The 16,350-nt window shown below is 32.4% G+C and overlaps 1 protein-coding gene and 1 long non-coding RNA gene across 8 annotated transcripts in view; one reads left to right on the top strand and one right to left on the bottom strand.

The window, feature by feature from the left end:
- Positions 1 to 16,350, top strand: part of LOC126777840 (IQ motif and SEC7 domain-containing protein 1) — a 164,816-nt gene that overhangs the window by 116,110 nt on the left and 32,356 nt on the right. For 4 of the 7 annotated variants that reach the window (XM_050501064.1, XM_050501063.1, XM_050501061.1 and 1 more), the window contains exon 2: positions 8,836 to 9,158. The exons of the other annotated variants lie outside the window; for them this stretch is intronic. In XM_050501064.1, coding sequence (XP_050357021.1) covers positions 9,076 to 9,158 — 83 coding nt within the window. In that variant the 5' untranslated portion in view covers positions 8,836 to 9,075. The remainder of the gene's footprint in view (positions 1 to 8,835; positions 9,159 to 16,350) is intronic. 7 annotated transcript variants of the gene reach the window in all.
- LOC126777938 (uncharacterized) overlaps positions 1 to 16,350 on the bottom strand; it is a 51,465-nt gene that overhangs the window by 31,816 nt on the left and 3,299 nt on the right. The window lies entirely within an intron of this gene.

Raw genomic sequence — 16,350 nt, 5'->3', positions numbered from 1 at the left:
TTTATATATTTATTTAAATTGCTAGACTGACTAGCAAATAGGCCTTCTGTAGGAAAGGGGTCACCACGGCTCCTAGATAGTGGCACTAAGAAAGTTCCTTGTGCCTATAGTGAAACTAACTCAACAATACTAAATGTTATGGTACTCAGACGGGCTTTCAAAGCCATCAATTGAATTTATATTTATATTTAAGGTTTAAATTAGTAAATCCAGAACATTCATTTGTGTGTGATAATAACGTTCTCTTCTACATGTTATGCGTAATATAATTACAATTTAATAATCCAATCGGTATCCACGTTCGCATAATAACATTAAAAAGTTAAATTCACGCCGCCACGTTCCGTAAACAATTGGAAAGCGAATGGAACGCGTCCTATCGCCCTCATGCCGTCTGTATTCACCTGTCAAAAGCGATTGCCATCCTCCGCCTTTGTTATCTCGGCTCGTTTTGAAATACATATTTTGCCTTTTCGCAGCAGTCGAAATGATACTAAATTACAAAATGAAATATTATGAATGACTCGGTTGCTATTGATCTTAGCCGAGATGGTTGGAATACGTGAATAGAAATTGATGGTTAAAATTGGCTCTGTGTAAGTCTTGAAGTAAAACGTTCTGAAACTTTTCCGTTCGGGATGAAAATTAACCTAACCGTATTTAGTAGCGTGATACGATAAAATCCAAACCTTCTCGAGGGGAAAGGAGACCAGCAGTGAGACATTTGCAATTTGTTAAATTACTTTATTAATTTTATCATACATGATAATTATTATTAAATTACAATTTAATTCACCTGCTAATTGAAACAAGTTACAATGAAAAGATTTTAGATTACTCGTGTAGTGTCTAACAGGTGTTCAGTTAAAAGCGATCTTTATAGCGATAGTGATGAAACAATAGAATTATGTGTGTTTGTTTCTAAGCCGGTCGAGTTCAGCTGACAGAAATTAGAATCAACTAATGTCATCATAACTTGCTGGCTTTCGAAATCCTCGGATTGTGGCCATCGCACAATATAATCTGAAACTACAAGAGAGTCGGAAAAATCTAGTCAGCCCCAATGCATTAGAATTTAGATGATAAAAAATATTTCTTTAATATAAATATTTCTTTGTATATTATTACGACTTATAATACAATTGACGGAGAGGTTTACCTTTTGAATTTTTCGCCTTTTCTTCCCGATGGAATCTTCAGTATCCGGTTTCTTATTCGGTAAATTTGTTAGAGTTTACTTGAATAAATAATATTTAGATTAAGCTATTCAACAAAATAGCCTCACCATCTTAGGTGTATACAGATACTGTATATATATACGGGGCAGGTTTGCTGTGTTTATTTTTAATAAATATAATGATTGTAACTTAAGTAAGGTTCGTAAAAATCAGATTGGTTTAGTGACATGTCTAAGATTCGTCAGACTTTTAACACTTAGTGCCGAAGGATACAATGTTAACAAAATTTAGTATTATCATTATTTTAACTCGAAACATTAAGTTGATATAATTGTTTTTTGTTATATCTATTACGACGTATATTGAGGTCATGGCCCAATTGTCCGAATCAAATTCGACCTTTGCTTGGGACACGAAAAAAATAATTAAGCATAATATTTTAAATAGGCCGATAACGGAAAAGATATTAAGACACTAAACGAGAAAGTCGTTATAAACATTAATTATCCACATGATGGTTTATTGATGATGGTTATATTTAAGTTGATAATGTTATCGCATTTTTTTATTCATGTAGTAATTTAATTTATTTGAAATTTCCATTTCTTTATTGTGTTAAATGTATACTGGATGGTTTTGCTTAATTTGATGATTTAAGCGTAGAATTATTCGATAGAAGTTTCGATCTTTTTATAGCAACACTAAGTATCTTGTTATGTTATTTTCATACCCACACTGCTATCCGTATTCGTTAGCGTCATGTTCCGTAAGAAGGTAGCCAATGGTAGTCCCGTAGACATTTTTACTTGACTATAGTAACCGAGCATTACTGAATGATGATACAACGCGTATTATGACATGACAGGCAAAACTTCGAGTAACGACATTTTGGAATTAATGTCAAAATTACAGCTGGCTGATTTAAATTCGAAATTCGAAAGACGCGCCTCGAAAATGAACGATACCTCAATAGTGTTAATTGTTTTATAAAATTAAAATTATGGCTATTGTCTTTTATTTTTGACGACTGTAGTTTATTAACAGTTTACTTTTTCAGTTATGTGAATTGATTAAGAGATCTTATTTGAATGGATTTTTTTGTATTTTGATTTATGTTCACACGAGAGACTTCACTCGCACGGTTCGTTGTGTAAATATATGAAATTTACCGGTGGTAGGGCTTTGTGCAAGCTCGTCTGGGTAGGTACCACCCACTTATCAGATATTCTACCGCAAAACAGCAGTACTTGATATTGTTGTGTTCCGGTTTGAAGGGTGAGTGAGCCAGTGTAATTACAGGCACAAGGGACATAAAAAACTTAGTTCCCAAGGTTGGTGGCGCATTGGCTATGTAAGCGATGGTTGACATTTCTTACAATGCCAATGTCTAAGGGCGTTGGTGACCACTTACCATCAGGTGGCCCATATGCTCGTCCATCTTCCTATTCGATAAAAAAATAAAATTGAACAATCCGTATTGAGTTATATATAAAAATCGATTAATGTATGTCTGTTTGAGATTAATAGACTTTGTGACCGATTAGCATGAACGTTGGTATATATATGTATCTTTTTGTCTTGGAGTTTTTTATACAACACATTGTATTTTGCCGCTAGATGACATATAAACACATATACCTAGGTTAACTTCATTTGGGTGTTGCTCGTCTTAATTAAATTTATTAGTTTCAGGTCATATTTAGGTATATTTTTCATTGAACCTCTTGATTGATTAATATGATATATTTAAATGATGGCAAAATTTTCTATTTCAAATTTCGCCCTTATGTGGTATTTTTTATCTTAAATATTATCAAATTATTAATTTTATTTTCAAAAACAAAACTCGAATGGAGAGATTGGCAATAACCTTTACGTGTAATTTTATTTACATTAAAAAAATAACTTTAATAATTATTGTTGATTTTATGCGTGTAACGTAAAATGTACTTTATTGATATGTGAATTACAAATCTTATTTCCTTGAATGAATAAAATAAAAAGGTTTTCTGTTATTCGATTTTATGTTCTATTAATATAGTTATTAAGTTTACTTTTTAATGGCCTTGGTTAGTGTAAGGCAGCGACATCTCCGGCCAGTACTGGCGACTGGCGTGTTCGATTACGTTTGTTACAAGGTATAAACAAAACGCGTTTAACTGATAAGCTTGAATTTGGCTAAATTTAAAAATTGTTTTTAATTATATTTTTATCTTCACAGACGTGTTGTTGATGCCGTTGGTGTCTTTAATTTTTATATTAACGTTATTTCAATTTCGCTGCATGTTTCATTACAAGGCAGCAGCACAAACTAAATTTTAATATCACAATTTGATGAAAATATGGTATTCATATCCAATACAATTCGGCATTGAACGTCGTTGAGTCCAGACAACTTCATTGACTCTGAATGTTTTTGATGTTATTTGTCTTCTTGGGATTCCGTTAGAATCTGTTCTGTTCTGTTCAGAATCTTTTTAGTTGTAACCGTTATTGTCCTTTTGACCAGTTTTTCGTTTCGCGATATTGTAACCAAACATATATATATTTGTACGTCTTATGATTACTATAATATTTAACCTTAAGTATTGCGGTAATAATTTTGATATTGCAATGTATTCTTAGGATACCTATTTCGTAATTTCATATCATACAGTTAGTCATTTTTGTTCTTTCACAATAATTAAGACAAATTAACGTAAAACTTTGCGATATTAATAAATTTGTTTCAGAATTTGTTAATTGTGTTAAAATTATAAGTTTTATTATTAAAACAATTAGCAAAGTATCAGACATGTAGCTTACTTAAAAATAAATTAATTATTGAACTGTTGTCTATACTATATCTATATAAGTATGTATTTACAAAAGAAAAGTAGTATATGTAGTATATCAGTTGTCTGGTTTCCAAAGTACGAGCTCTGCTTAGTTTGGGATCAGATGGCCGTGTGTGAATAACGTACCAGGATACTTCTATACTAATATTATAAATACGAAAATAACTGTATGTGTGTTTGTAACCTCAACACGAACTAATGTACTAAACCAAAGACATTTTTTTTTTCGAACTGGCTTGTTGCTGTTGGCCCTAGTGGCCCCTACAGCGTCATCGGGCGGATCAAAGACATAGCTATCGCCTGATAATTACGGGATTTGCGGTCAGAGTCGCGGGCAAAAGCCAGTATATAATATGTAAATAGTCATGAAATATTACTTAAAACTATTGAAATATTTCGTAGTTGCATATAAAACAAACTGAGTATTTATATCTGGTTAAAACCAGTTCTATTCGGTTATGACTTAGACAGGACTGAGATAAAACCTTGGTTAATTGAGAAGGTCGTCTATGGACCTTTGGAATTAATCTTTGCTTGCAAAATCCTTTACTATTACTATTGTCCATTTCATTATTGAGCGTTTTAAAAATAAAAAAAACGTATGAAATATGTTAATGATAATAAATAAAATAACTTAAAAATGAAATAATCGTGTGATCCTTTTAAGTGAGAAATTTAAATTATATATATTTTTTAATAAAACTAATTATATTATATATTATAATTCTTTTAAAACAGGAATAATACATTTAGCAACTAACATAATATACTCTAAGCGTTGCTTGAAATTTAGTTCACTCTGACCTGGTACGGTTTCTATGAAAAACGGTTTTAAGAATGTCTTAGATTTTTTTTTTCAATTTATAAAACGTTTTTGACAACTCGAGTAATTCTTTAGTTTTCTTTTAAAAATATTTCCGGTAAGGTTATAAAATATAGTACCACTTGTGTATGAACTCCAGGCACATGGGACATCGTCTTAGTTCCTAAGGTTAATAATGCATTGGTTATTATAGTATTAGTTAATATTTCTAATACCATCAAAATATGGGTGGTGGTGACTACTTACCATCAGGTGGCCCATCAGCCCATATAGGCCCATCGTCACCTATATTGTAAAAAAAAAGTATTAAAGCCACTAGACGATCACGTTTCTCAAAAACAAGTATACGCAGTACATATGTCGTTATAATCTTTAATTTTCTACTTACATATAGACTTTTATATAGATATAATAATAATTGTCCATGTGAACTATATAAAAATAATCATTAAAGACACGAAGACTCAACGAATCCATTATTATTTTTTAATATATTTAGGTCCAGATGTAATCTCGACCTTGGTATCACTTCCCTCTTTTCACTCTAAACAAGATTAATTATTGATTTAATTATTACTGTTGACGTTCAATCGTACAATTACTACTAATTGACGGTACGACAGACATTTAAAGAATTGCGATCTCTTTCTAACGAGTGAGTTCAACAAGGATAGCAAGTATTTAGTCTTGTCAAATGTTATGTTTCGGGTTTGTGTATAATATCGGTGGTTTCGAACACGGGAATGTTAAACAAAGGTTGTGTGCTCAAGCTACACTGACTTTTGAGATGCTTAATTTGTGTTTATTATTCATCTCGTACTCGACTATGATGACCACCAAGGAAAAGCAGCGTGGTGGAATGAGTTCCAAAATTTCTACTCTATAAGAGAGGAGACTAAGCCCAGTTGTGGACTATTTATAGTCTGTTACTTTCATATAAATAATATTCTGAGATATTTTTATATATTTTCGTTCGCAAGTCGAACTTTTTGAAGGTTTCATATTTCCGAAACGACTACCGCTTATCTTGCAATGTCAAGCTTCTATTTAATATTTACTTTTAATTGGTCCACATGAGATATTTAATACAAAGTAATCGAAACCATCGTGTGAATGATGACATTGAAAGATTATCTCGCTAAGAAATGTTACACCATTTACACTGTCCCAGAAATTTTTATTAATGTCATTCGTGTCTGCAATGAATTCAGCGCTACGACGTTTTTTTTTTTTAAACGTAGAAACGTTTAAATGGCTTAGGTATAATTCTTATGAGTGTGTATGAATCGTTTTTTAAATTCATTATAGAGTACTTTTTTTTAAATCTCATAAGTAATATTGCTAGGCAAAGTTTAGAAAGAGATAGACAATTTCGTGTTCATCATCATTACTTATCCATTTATACTGTTGGGCTAAAGGCCTCCTCTCCTCTTTTTCAGGAGAAGATTTGGAGCTTATTCCACCACGCTGCTCCAATGCGGGTTGGTGGAATACACATGTGGCAGAATTTCAGTGAAATTAGACACATGCGGGTTTCCTCACGATGTTTTCCTTCACCGTAAAGCACGAGATGAATTATAATCACAAATTGAGCACATGAAAATTCAGTGGTGCTTGCCCGGGTTTGAACCCACGATCATCGGTTAAGATTCACATGTCCTTAACACTGGGTCATCTCGGCTCCCATTTATACTAAGATACTAGAATTAGTAATAACTTATAAATACTCCTTAATAGATTTAAAATATTAATAAAACAAACAACAATAAAACTAGCTTTGATTTCGACAAAAGTTGCATCTTATACCGAGTCTTATTTGATGTTTTTATAAATGTCATGTATTATATATAAATATTAATGTATAATTACAATGGCGGTAAGTAATTACTAATATTCCTATTTACCCTTCCAATTAAGCGTTTGTGTCGGGAATGGGCAATAGCTCAAGGGGTCAGGATCAAAACCTGCTACTTATAATTTTAAGCATCATTGTATATTATATTGACAATAACGCTTTAAATTATAAATCTTATTCCCATAACTTGTTTTTATATTATATATGTATGCAATGACATCATATACTATATGATCCAAGATGACATAATTGTGGCTTAAATAAATATGTTAAGCGTTTATGCCTTAGAAACAATGTTACTCATAAATATATAACTGTTGTTTGCATACATAATGCGCTAAACAAATAAAACTTATATGGTTCGTAATAAAAGAAAAACTTCATATTAAATGCATTCATACAAATAAATACAAACAATATAAATGCGAGAGTAACTCTGTCTGTCACGCTTTCAAGGGTAAACCACTGAACCGATTTTGATGAAATTTGATATGAGGCAAGCTTGAACCCCAAGGCAGGACATAGGATGCTTCTTTCACCTAGTACCTGTTCTTTTACTTCTTATAAGTGGCCGAAACCGCGGGCGAACACTAGTAATAAATAAATATATCGTTAATGTGAGATTTACCAGAATTGTTTTTAAACATGTCGTGATTTACCTTGTTTTAAATAAATATTTCATCGTATTAAGTATTTCTTACTTGTTTAAGATTTTCTTAATGATCCAAATATTACAGAAATAATTTTTAAATTAATAAATAATCATTCAAATTGATATCGCTGTTTTTTTTTTTGTTTATAGCTTTGTTATGATTTGTAACTTATTTTGTCTTGATAATGTTAAGTAACTTTAAATCGTAAGTTAATATCATTAAGTTGTTATTTTGTTCGTCCGTGACTTGACTTATTTGTTGTACACGTACTTAATATTGTATAAACTTTATGAGGTCTGCATTATTATAAAGATCAAAATATATAACATAGCATCATTGGTTACTATCACTAAGCTCTCATTTTGTAAAAGCTTAACTTGAATTCTGTCATGTCATGTCATGTCGTTTTCGATGAAAACGGTTTATAAAATATCATACAAATCTCTCGTCCATTTATCGATTCGTGTATTGTTTTGTGCGCTGACGTTGTCATAACAAATATCATCGCATCATATCGTTACCAAGTTGGTCAGTATATCCAACCGGTCACGGATATGTCGTACAAATGATCTCGATGATTGATGGCTTAGCCTTCTTGATATCAGTATTTATATGGTAATGTAAATCTGATGTGTTCGCCTTAGTCATTGTACTTTCTTCGCTATTATTGCTTACATTATCTTCATTTATAACAACATCGATTTTATGTTTTTGTGTTTGTTTTTTTTTTCTTTCGAATATTTTTTTTTCGAATGTTTTATCTTAAATCTTTTATTGTCATAACCTATTTGTCCCGTATGTGGTAGGTAGTACACTGGTGGTAGGGCTTTGTGCAAGCTCGTCTGGGTAGGTACCACCCACTCATCAGATAATCTACCGCAAAACAGCAATACTTGATATTATTGTGTTTCGGTTTGAAGGGTGAGTGAGCCAGTGTAATTACAGGCACAAGGGACATAAAATCTTAGTTCCCAAGGTTGGTGGCGCATCGGCTATAAGCGATGTTTGACATTTCTTACAATGCCAATGTCTAAGGGCGTTTGGTGTCCACTTAACATCAGGTGGCCCAAATGCTCGTCCACCTTCCTATTCTATAAAAAAAAAAAAAAAGTATGTGGTCCACCTATTTTTTACTTCTGTCGTTGATCGTTGTCGTTTCTAGCAAAGAGATATATTTCAATGAACATATTATATAATTATATGTAGTTCAATAATAAATACTCGAATAATTGTTTATTTAATTTTTTTTTAGAGCTATCGAATGAAATAATCCAGAAACAAATTCCCTTCGAGATTAATCTGTCAACTTGGTGTATTACTAATTTCTCTTAATTCTTCGTTAAAAACATTCAGGTTGATTGAAATTTGATCATTTCTGTTTTCCCAGTAAATGTGCTTTAATATGACCTACTTTGTTTATACAATAACCGCTTTTTGAGTGGCAGCAAAGTTGGTGTAGATTGTGGCTAAATTATTTTTCTCTTTCTAGTTCCGTTAATGGTATTGGAGTTAACTATAATTGAATTGTGAAATGTATATGGAAGAGAACAGTGTGCGGTTCAATTTCGAAAATAGTGTGAAAAATTTATGATGATATATTACTGAAATTAAAAAAGGTGCAATAAATAGGTGGTTGGAATAATATAATTAATATTTCAAAGTGGCGAAGTCAGAGTCTCGTGTTGTGTTAGTGGGTGAAGGTGACAGCGATGGATGCTGTTGTCCTGGCATGAGGATCAGTGATATTGGTGGAGTTCTCCTTGAAGCTGCAAAGCTAACAAGGTCCTGGTTCTGTCAAAACCCTGCTTACGGGTAAGTGTTACGATACAATATATAATTTTGTTAGTCTTCAAAGATATAATTTACATAATTAATTGAAATCCACTTATTTTTTTAATCAAATTATGTAAATATTCAAACCTACATTAAATAAGTAAATTATATTACTATTATACTATTTAAATGTGTTTTTTTAACAAGTAGCAGTCAATGCAAGAACTTTTTTTTTAGTTAAGCAAATAAAAAAAGTAATATTCGTTTCACGTTTTTTTTTTTAAAAAAAAAAACGACGAAATAGCATTTAATTCGATTGTATTGCAATCATTCGAAAACTTCGATTAAAAACACACACTGTAACTCGATCTACGAAATCCGATTGGAAAAAAGTATACATCCAACAAAGTTCTAGAAATGCAATTCGCTTTCATCCACTAGAATGAAATCGTTAAAAACGAAAGCCGCAACCTATTTCGTCAAACCAGGCAATCTCAGTCCCACAAACGTTGCCCATTTTAATAACCGACTATTTTTACTACAGAAACTAGGTCGTTCCTGCACCGAGCGGGTGCATTCATCCGTATTAATCAAGTCTGTGCAACTGAATAGCGGCCCACCCCCCCACTGGTAACAATGGAAGGGATGTCTCGCTCCATTTGACAAATAAACTGCACCCGCGATACTTAGCAAGTGCCCTAAATAGGTTCCCGGAGTCATGAACTTTCGAAAAGAGCGTTGATCCTTAATGAGTTGCCAGCGAAATGTTTTTAAAATTGCTCGTTATCATAAATCCTTCCTTGTACTAAGTATTTGTTACTTTATAAAAAAATAAGAGGCGTATAAATGTTAGAAGCCTTCCTACACTCAAAAAAAGAGCATATACTCCACCGCGCTTCTTAAATGCAATTTAATTGACATACATAACTCAGGCTTTCGCCCCGCACATGCAGGTAACCTCACGATCCTTTCCTTCATCGCTGACCACGAGAGGAATTATAAACACTAATTAGTTTGAATCCACAATCTTCGATTAAGAGTATCGTGTTCTAACCACAGGGCCATCTCGGGTACTTTACAAAAGTAAATTATATTTTTATTCGTGCAAGTTGAAATGTTTCAGTATTTTAATGAAACATCCCCAAGCTGACCTAAAATCGTTTTAATTGCGGCCTCGTGGAAGAACCGAATTGAAATTTATATTTATGTGCTAGGATATTTTAAGTTACATTTCAAATTTACTGAGGCTTAAATGTTTTTTTGCTTATCACTAATATTTGATTATAGAGTCGAGATTGCCTTGTGGTTAGGACAATTGAATCTTTAATGAAGATTGTGGGTTCAAATGAGAAACACTTCAGATGTCTGATGCTCTGCAGGTCTGACGGTGGTCCAAATCTTCCATTTAAAAATTGATGATACGTTAGCCCAGCAGTGTGACGTTTACAAACTATAAGTAACTAGAGCATTGTGTTCAATTATATTTGCATTTCAAATTATCTTATAACATTTCAACTGATTACCTAAATTTATATAGAAATTTCAGTTTCTTACTATCAAAGTACACTTTGGCTCTCATGATAAAAATAATGCAGCGGAGTTTAAACTCTAGCGTCGAATTTTCAACGTTAGGCATGCCGCAAGGTTCTATTTTGGCTCCGCTCCAACAAACATAAGTGTGTTACATATTAATTGGCAAGCCGTATAGCGGAGAGGCAAGCGAGTTGCAAAAAGTCATTGTTAACAGTGATTTTAATTTAACATTAGAGCACTAACAAGCCAATTGTGTACAAGATTTTGGTGAGCTCTTTGCTGGATATAATTAGTTCCCAAGATTGGTGGCGCAATGGCGATGTAAGGAATGTTTAATATTTTTTACAGTGTCTGTAGGCGGTGGTGATCACCTACCATCAGGTGACGAAAAACCACCTGATGATTTTATATATACAAAGTGTGCTACCTTATTTAACAGTAATTTGTAATTACTATTTTCCACAGATATATTATCTGTTTCACAATCGGGGATTTATTGCTTTTAAATACAGCTAGTAAATATTACGTAAAATATTTGATAATCCCACCCAAAAAAGAAATTTTATCGTTAATAATATAAATAAAAGTTATAAATCGAAATCAGAATTATATAATATTATAAATTATATAACGTAAAATTTTATACAAATTTAGTTTTTTTATAATATTTAAATTATATTAAGATTCTAACGTTATAATAAAATTATGATGACGGAAGAATTACTAAATATTATGCAAACTGTGAAATGTGAAAAAACTGTGAAACTATTAAAAGGCAATTAACATAGAAACAAATGTATAATTTAAATCATATTAATGCCATATTATCGTATAAAGACTAATATATTCTTAACCGCATTCATTTGATCTTCTAAGTAAACATTAATGGCTAGTATGCAAATACGTAACGAAACGGTAAATGGAAATATGTTAAGTCTCTATAACATTCAGATTATATTTAATATAATTCGCAAGTTATATTACTTTGTACTGTTGTATTTGTTTGATAATTAAACTTAAATAATGTTGTTAAATTCTCTGAAGCTTATCAGCGTGAATATTTTAAATCTTTCACATGTTCCAAATAAACTAATCTGTTTGGCTTCAATTACAATAACATTATTTAAAAATTCTAATATTTTACTTATAGATAGTTATATTGTTATTAAAAAATGTACATTATATAGGTGATTTTGAATGACTGACAAATAAGGAAATATCTTGAAGTTAAGAACCAAGGTTTGAACCCAGGACCGGCAAGCAATCCGGGCTATACTATTGCGTTCTGGTGAGCCAGAACGCAATAGTATTATGGGCGTTGGTCACTATTTATCATCAGGTGGCCCATTCGCCCGACTGCCTACCAATTTTAAATAAAAAAAATAGAAATTTAACAGTGTTTACACATAAATCTCTGTTAAGATTATGCAAATGTTACAATGCTGATAATAAAGATATTCAAAAATAAGATGTTTGTTGTACCTTTTCTCTTGTTTTGTTTTAAAAGTTTTGTTTATCGATAATTTTAAAATTATGCTTCAATTTTGTGTAAAATGAATGCTTTTGTAATGAATTGTTGAAAACATATTTTCGTTTAAAACAAAGGGAAATAGGAAAACAACGAATTATTTCTGCGCCATACCTTAACAAATATTTTCATTGTAAATTCCCGCGTGTATTCAATGTAAATTTTCTAGTTTCATTGAAATATAAATTTTACTTTTAATATTTAAAGAATCGAAATGGCGCATTGGTTAGAACATGTGTATCTTAATCAAATAACTCGTGTTCAAACCCGGATGAGTACTACGGAATAATCAGGTGATTTAATTGATTTGTTCTTATTATCAACGTTTTTATAAATTTATAAGAATTTTGTTTCCGTGGTACATTTATTTTAATAGCTACAGCAGATAACTACTGTCGACTTAAAGGTAATACGCAAAAGTTTATACATAAGAGTTGAAGCGCAAACAATAAAACTATTAAACAATGCATTTTGCAAGACGTGTAATTGTGTATACGATTTTTCTCATTATATATCTGTATAAATAAATAAATAAATGTTACGTTGAATTCAATGCAATAGAATTCGTATCTAACTTGTATTCCAATTTGGTTTTCCAGTATTTGGTATGCTAGGTCGAACCTCACGTGGGCGTTCATTTCACATGTATGAAGGCTACCTATATACCGGTGAAATGTTACATTATGTATTCGAATTTGTAACAGAACTGCAATTAAGAGAACTGACAAACTTTAATTGCATATCGACTATCGCTAATGCTTGGACTATAATTTTAACTATATGTTAGTGTACAGTGTACAGAAATTGTATTTTTATTTTTTATAGAATAGGAAGGCGGACGAGCATATGGGCCACCTGATGGTAAGTGGTCACCAAACGCCCTTAGACATTGGCATTGTAAGAAATGTCAACCATCGCTTACATAGCCAATGCGCCACCAACCTTGGGAACCAAGATTTTATGTCCCTTGTGCCTGTAATAACACTGGCTCACTCATCCTTCAAACCGGAACACAACAATAACAAGTACTGCTTGTGGATCGTAACAGATAATCGCGATTATGAAACCGGACGAGCACCACTGAGTTTTTGCGTTTTAATTTAATCATAAGCTCAACGGTGAAGGGAATCATCGTGGGAAAACTTTACTTGGTGGTAGGGCTTTGAGCAAGCGCTTCTGGGTAGGTACAACCCACTCGTAACATATTTTACCGCCAAACAGCAATACTTAGTTCTGTTCCGGTTTGATGGGTGAGCGAACCAGTGGAACTACAAGCACAAGGGACATAACATCTTAATTCCCAAATTAATTAGGTTGGTGGCGCATTGGTGATGTAAGGAATGGTTAATATATCTTACGGAGCCAATGTCTATGGGAGGTGACCACTTACCATCAGGTGGACCAACTGCCATTCTCCTACTTATAATATAAAAAGATATATATAATTCAGCTTCAACTTTGTGAGGAGCTGCGCGGTCGAACATGCTCTAAAAACCTTTCAATTAACGTGAGAGGAGACTATTGCCCACCTTTAAGACATTTATAGGCGTCTTACAAGCACTTTAAATAATTACACTCAAAACGCAAATTAATGAAGCGTATATTCAAGTAATTATGTATTAATTTATTTATGCGTCGTGTTCCTTTATAAATGTCGAAGAATCGAGTGGCTTCTAGAAATGAATCATCATTATCATTTTTAATGTTTTTTTGTAATTAATTGTCTATGCATCTAGACTAGTTAATAGTTGTGTTATAATTGGGTGCTTATGTTAATGCTAACTAATAGCCGAAGGCGACGAGCCGGTTGGCGTGGTTGGTAGATACTTGCCTTACGCACCGCAGGTCGTGGGTTCGATTCCCACCCAGGACAGACACTTGTGTTTATAAACATGTCTGTTTGTCCTGAGTCTGGGTGTAATTATCTATATAAGTCATTATTAATTATTTATAAAAGAAATACCGATCATTGTATGTTGTAATAATCTTTATATAGATATGATATATTTATAGATATTTTTTTTTAAATATGACTGGACCAACGATATTTTAAGGGTCGCATGAAGCCGTTGGATGCGAGTGGCAAGACTGGCCATCGTGGTAATCTTTGGGGGAGGTCTTTGTACAGCGATGGACGTTTTCTGGTTGATATGATGATGACGATAATGACTGGAAGCTCTTGAAAGTTCAAACAAATAAACTCTTCAGATATATATTAGTATTAATGACGTTTTTTTTCCTGATAATGAAGTAATACCATCCCGTATTACTTCATTATTTTTGTATTACTTTGATAGTAGATTGCTATAAGTTATTATATGTAATCTCAGTATCATGTTGTCTTCTCTAGTGCCTGTAATGACGATACGACATGAGATAATTCTATTACAATGTAACGTAAATTATTGCTGTAAAGGCCGCATCTTCCATTGAGGAGAAAGCTTGGAGCTTATTACGCTGCTCCAAAGACATTAGACACTGCATGTTTCCTCATGATATTTTCCTTCACCTAGCACGAAATGAAACACATGAAATATCAATGGTGCTTGCCTAGGTTTGAATTCGCGATCATCAATTAAGAATCACGCCTTCTAACCTCTGAGTATTCTCGGCTCGCTAGTCTAATTTTAACAACGCCGTTCCGTTCTATTTCATTTCTAAACACTATTATATCGCTACGAAGATCAAGTATTATATTATTCAAATCGTTGTCTGCGGTGATTTTCACGAACTTTCTATAAAGTCGTGAGTATCGCTTGATAATCGCGCTTCTAAATATTAGTACACGATTCTACGATTTCTCGACACGTTCCATTAATATTGATTATATTATTTGTACAGTATACAGTAACGGCCCGTGAATATCCCACTGCTGGGCTAAGGCCTCCTCTCCCTTTTTGAGGAGAAGATTTGGAGCTTATTCCATATTATTTGTGAATCTTTGATTTTCTTTATAATTTTCAACAAAATTAAAATCATTTATTATAATAGGTGGTTTTCCTTGGTTTAACATTTTTTTTTAAATATATAAGTAAGTTATTATACAAAATCTTTATAGTTTTTAAAGTGCAATTTAGAAAAAAGAACCCACTTTAAACTTGTGACGATGAATACAACGTACAAACTTGTTAAAGAACGTTTAGTTCAAAGTTTACTGTTCGATACTGCAAGGTGAGGTTACATCTAAGCTAGTAAACCTCCTTCCTTGGAAATAGGCTTTATTTACAGCTAGAGAGATTTTAGTCTAAACACGTTTGACTTTAGGACTTTATTTGCTTGAATATTCTGTCTTCGACAAGAATCCTCGATAATGCCTCTTATGTTTCATTACTCCCTGGTGTCGTCATGTTAGTTGAGCTAGATAAAATATGTTAGTCTCACTATTTCTTATCGCGCCTTATGGTTAGGAAGTTGGCGAGCGTATCGAATATGGTTTTCTCATGTATCATATAGAGATTAAAGTTCATATCAATATGATTTTGGTCCAGTTACTTAAGGTCCTACATTATGATAAGCAAAAAAGGGTAGTCAATTTCGAAGCGCTGTCTATTGAAAATGCAGAGCTAGTCGTTATCATGGTAGCAGACATGGTCCTTAATATTTGTTATGGAACAGCTATCACTATTATTAAGTGAAAATCGTATAGAATTTTTTTTCGCCAGCTTCCTACCCAAGTTCTAATAGGTACACAAAATATCCAGTATCATAAAGTCTTGTTCTTTAATGTTATTAAACTTTTCGGGTTACCGAGTAAACAACGGTCTGTTTGCTCCATAACCGCTGAATAGAAACGAAATTTCCTCCGTCAAAACATGTTTTTCTTGACGTAACCTCAAATATTAAATGTGTTTGTAATGTTCCACCATGTTCTCAAGTTTACTGATTGTATCTACAATAATAAAACATTATTATAATTACAATACGTTCGGTTCTTCCGATACAATTTTGTTTTTTCAATACAAATTTATTTCTGAATTCTGGATGTAAAGCATATTTAAAAGCTTAGATTTCAATTCATTTTTAATTAATTCATACTTTAAATGTTTTACATTAAATTACTCTTTTAAAACGACCTATGAGTTAAAAAGAAGCTGTTGAGGCTCAACTGGATATGGAGGTGGAGACTGGGGAGCATTTGAAATTATCACGTATAAAATCATGTAAAATGAC

This window comes from Nymphalis io, chromosome 24 (genome assembly GCF_905147045.1).
Source record: "Nymphalis io chromosome 24, ilAglIoxx1.1, whole genome shotgun sequence".
In the NCBI taxonomy this organism is placed as follows: Eukaryota; Metazoa; Arthropoda; class Insecta; order Lepidoptera; family Nymphalidae; genus Nymphalis; species Nymphalis io.
Note: the sequence above shows the minus strand (reverse complement) of the source record. Positions and strands in the feature narration are given on the sequence as shown.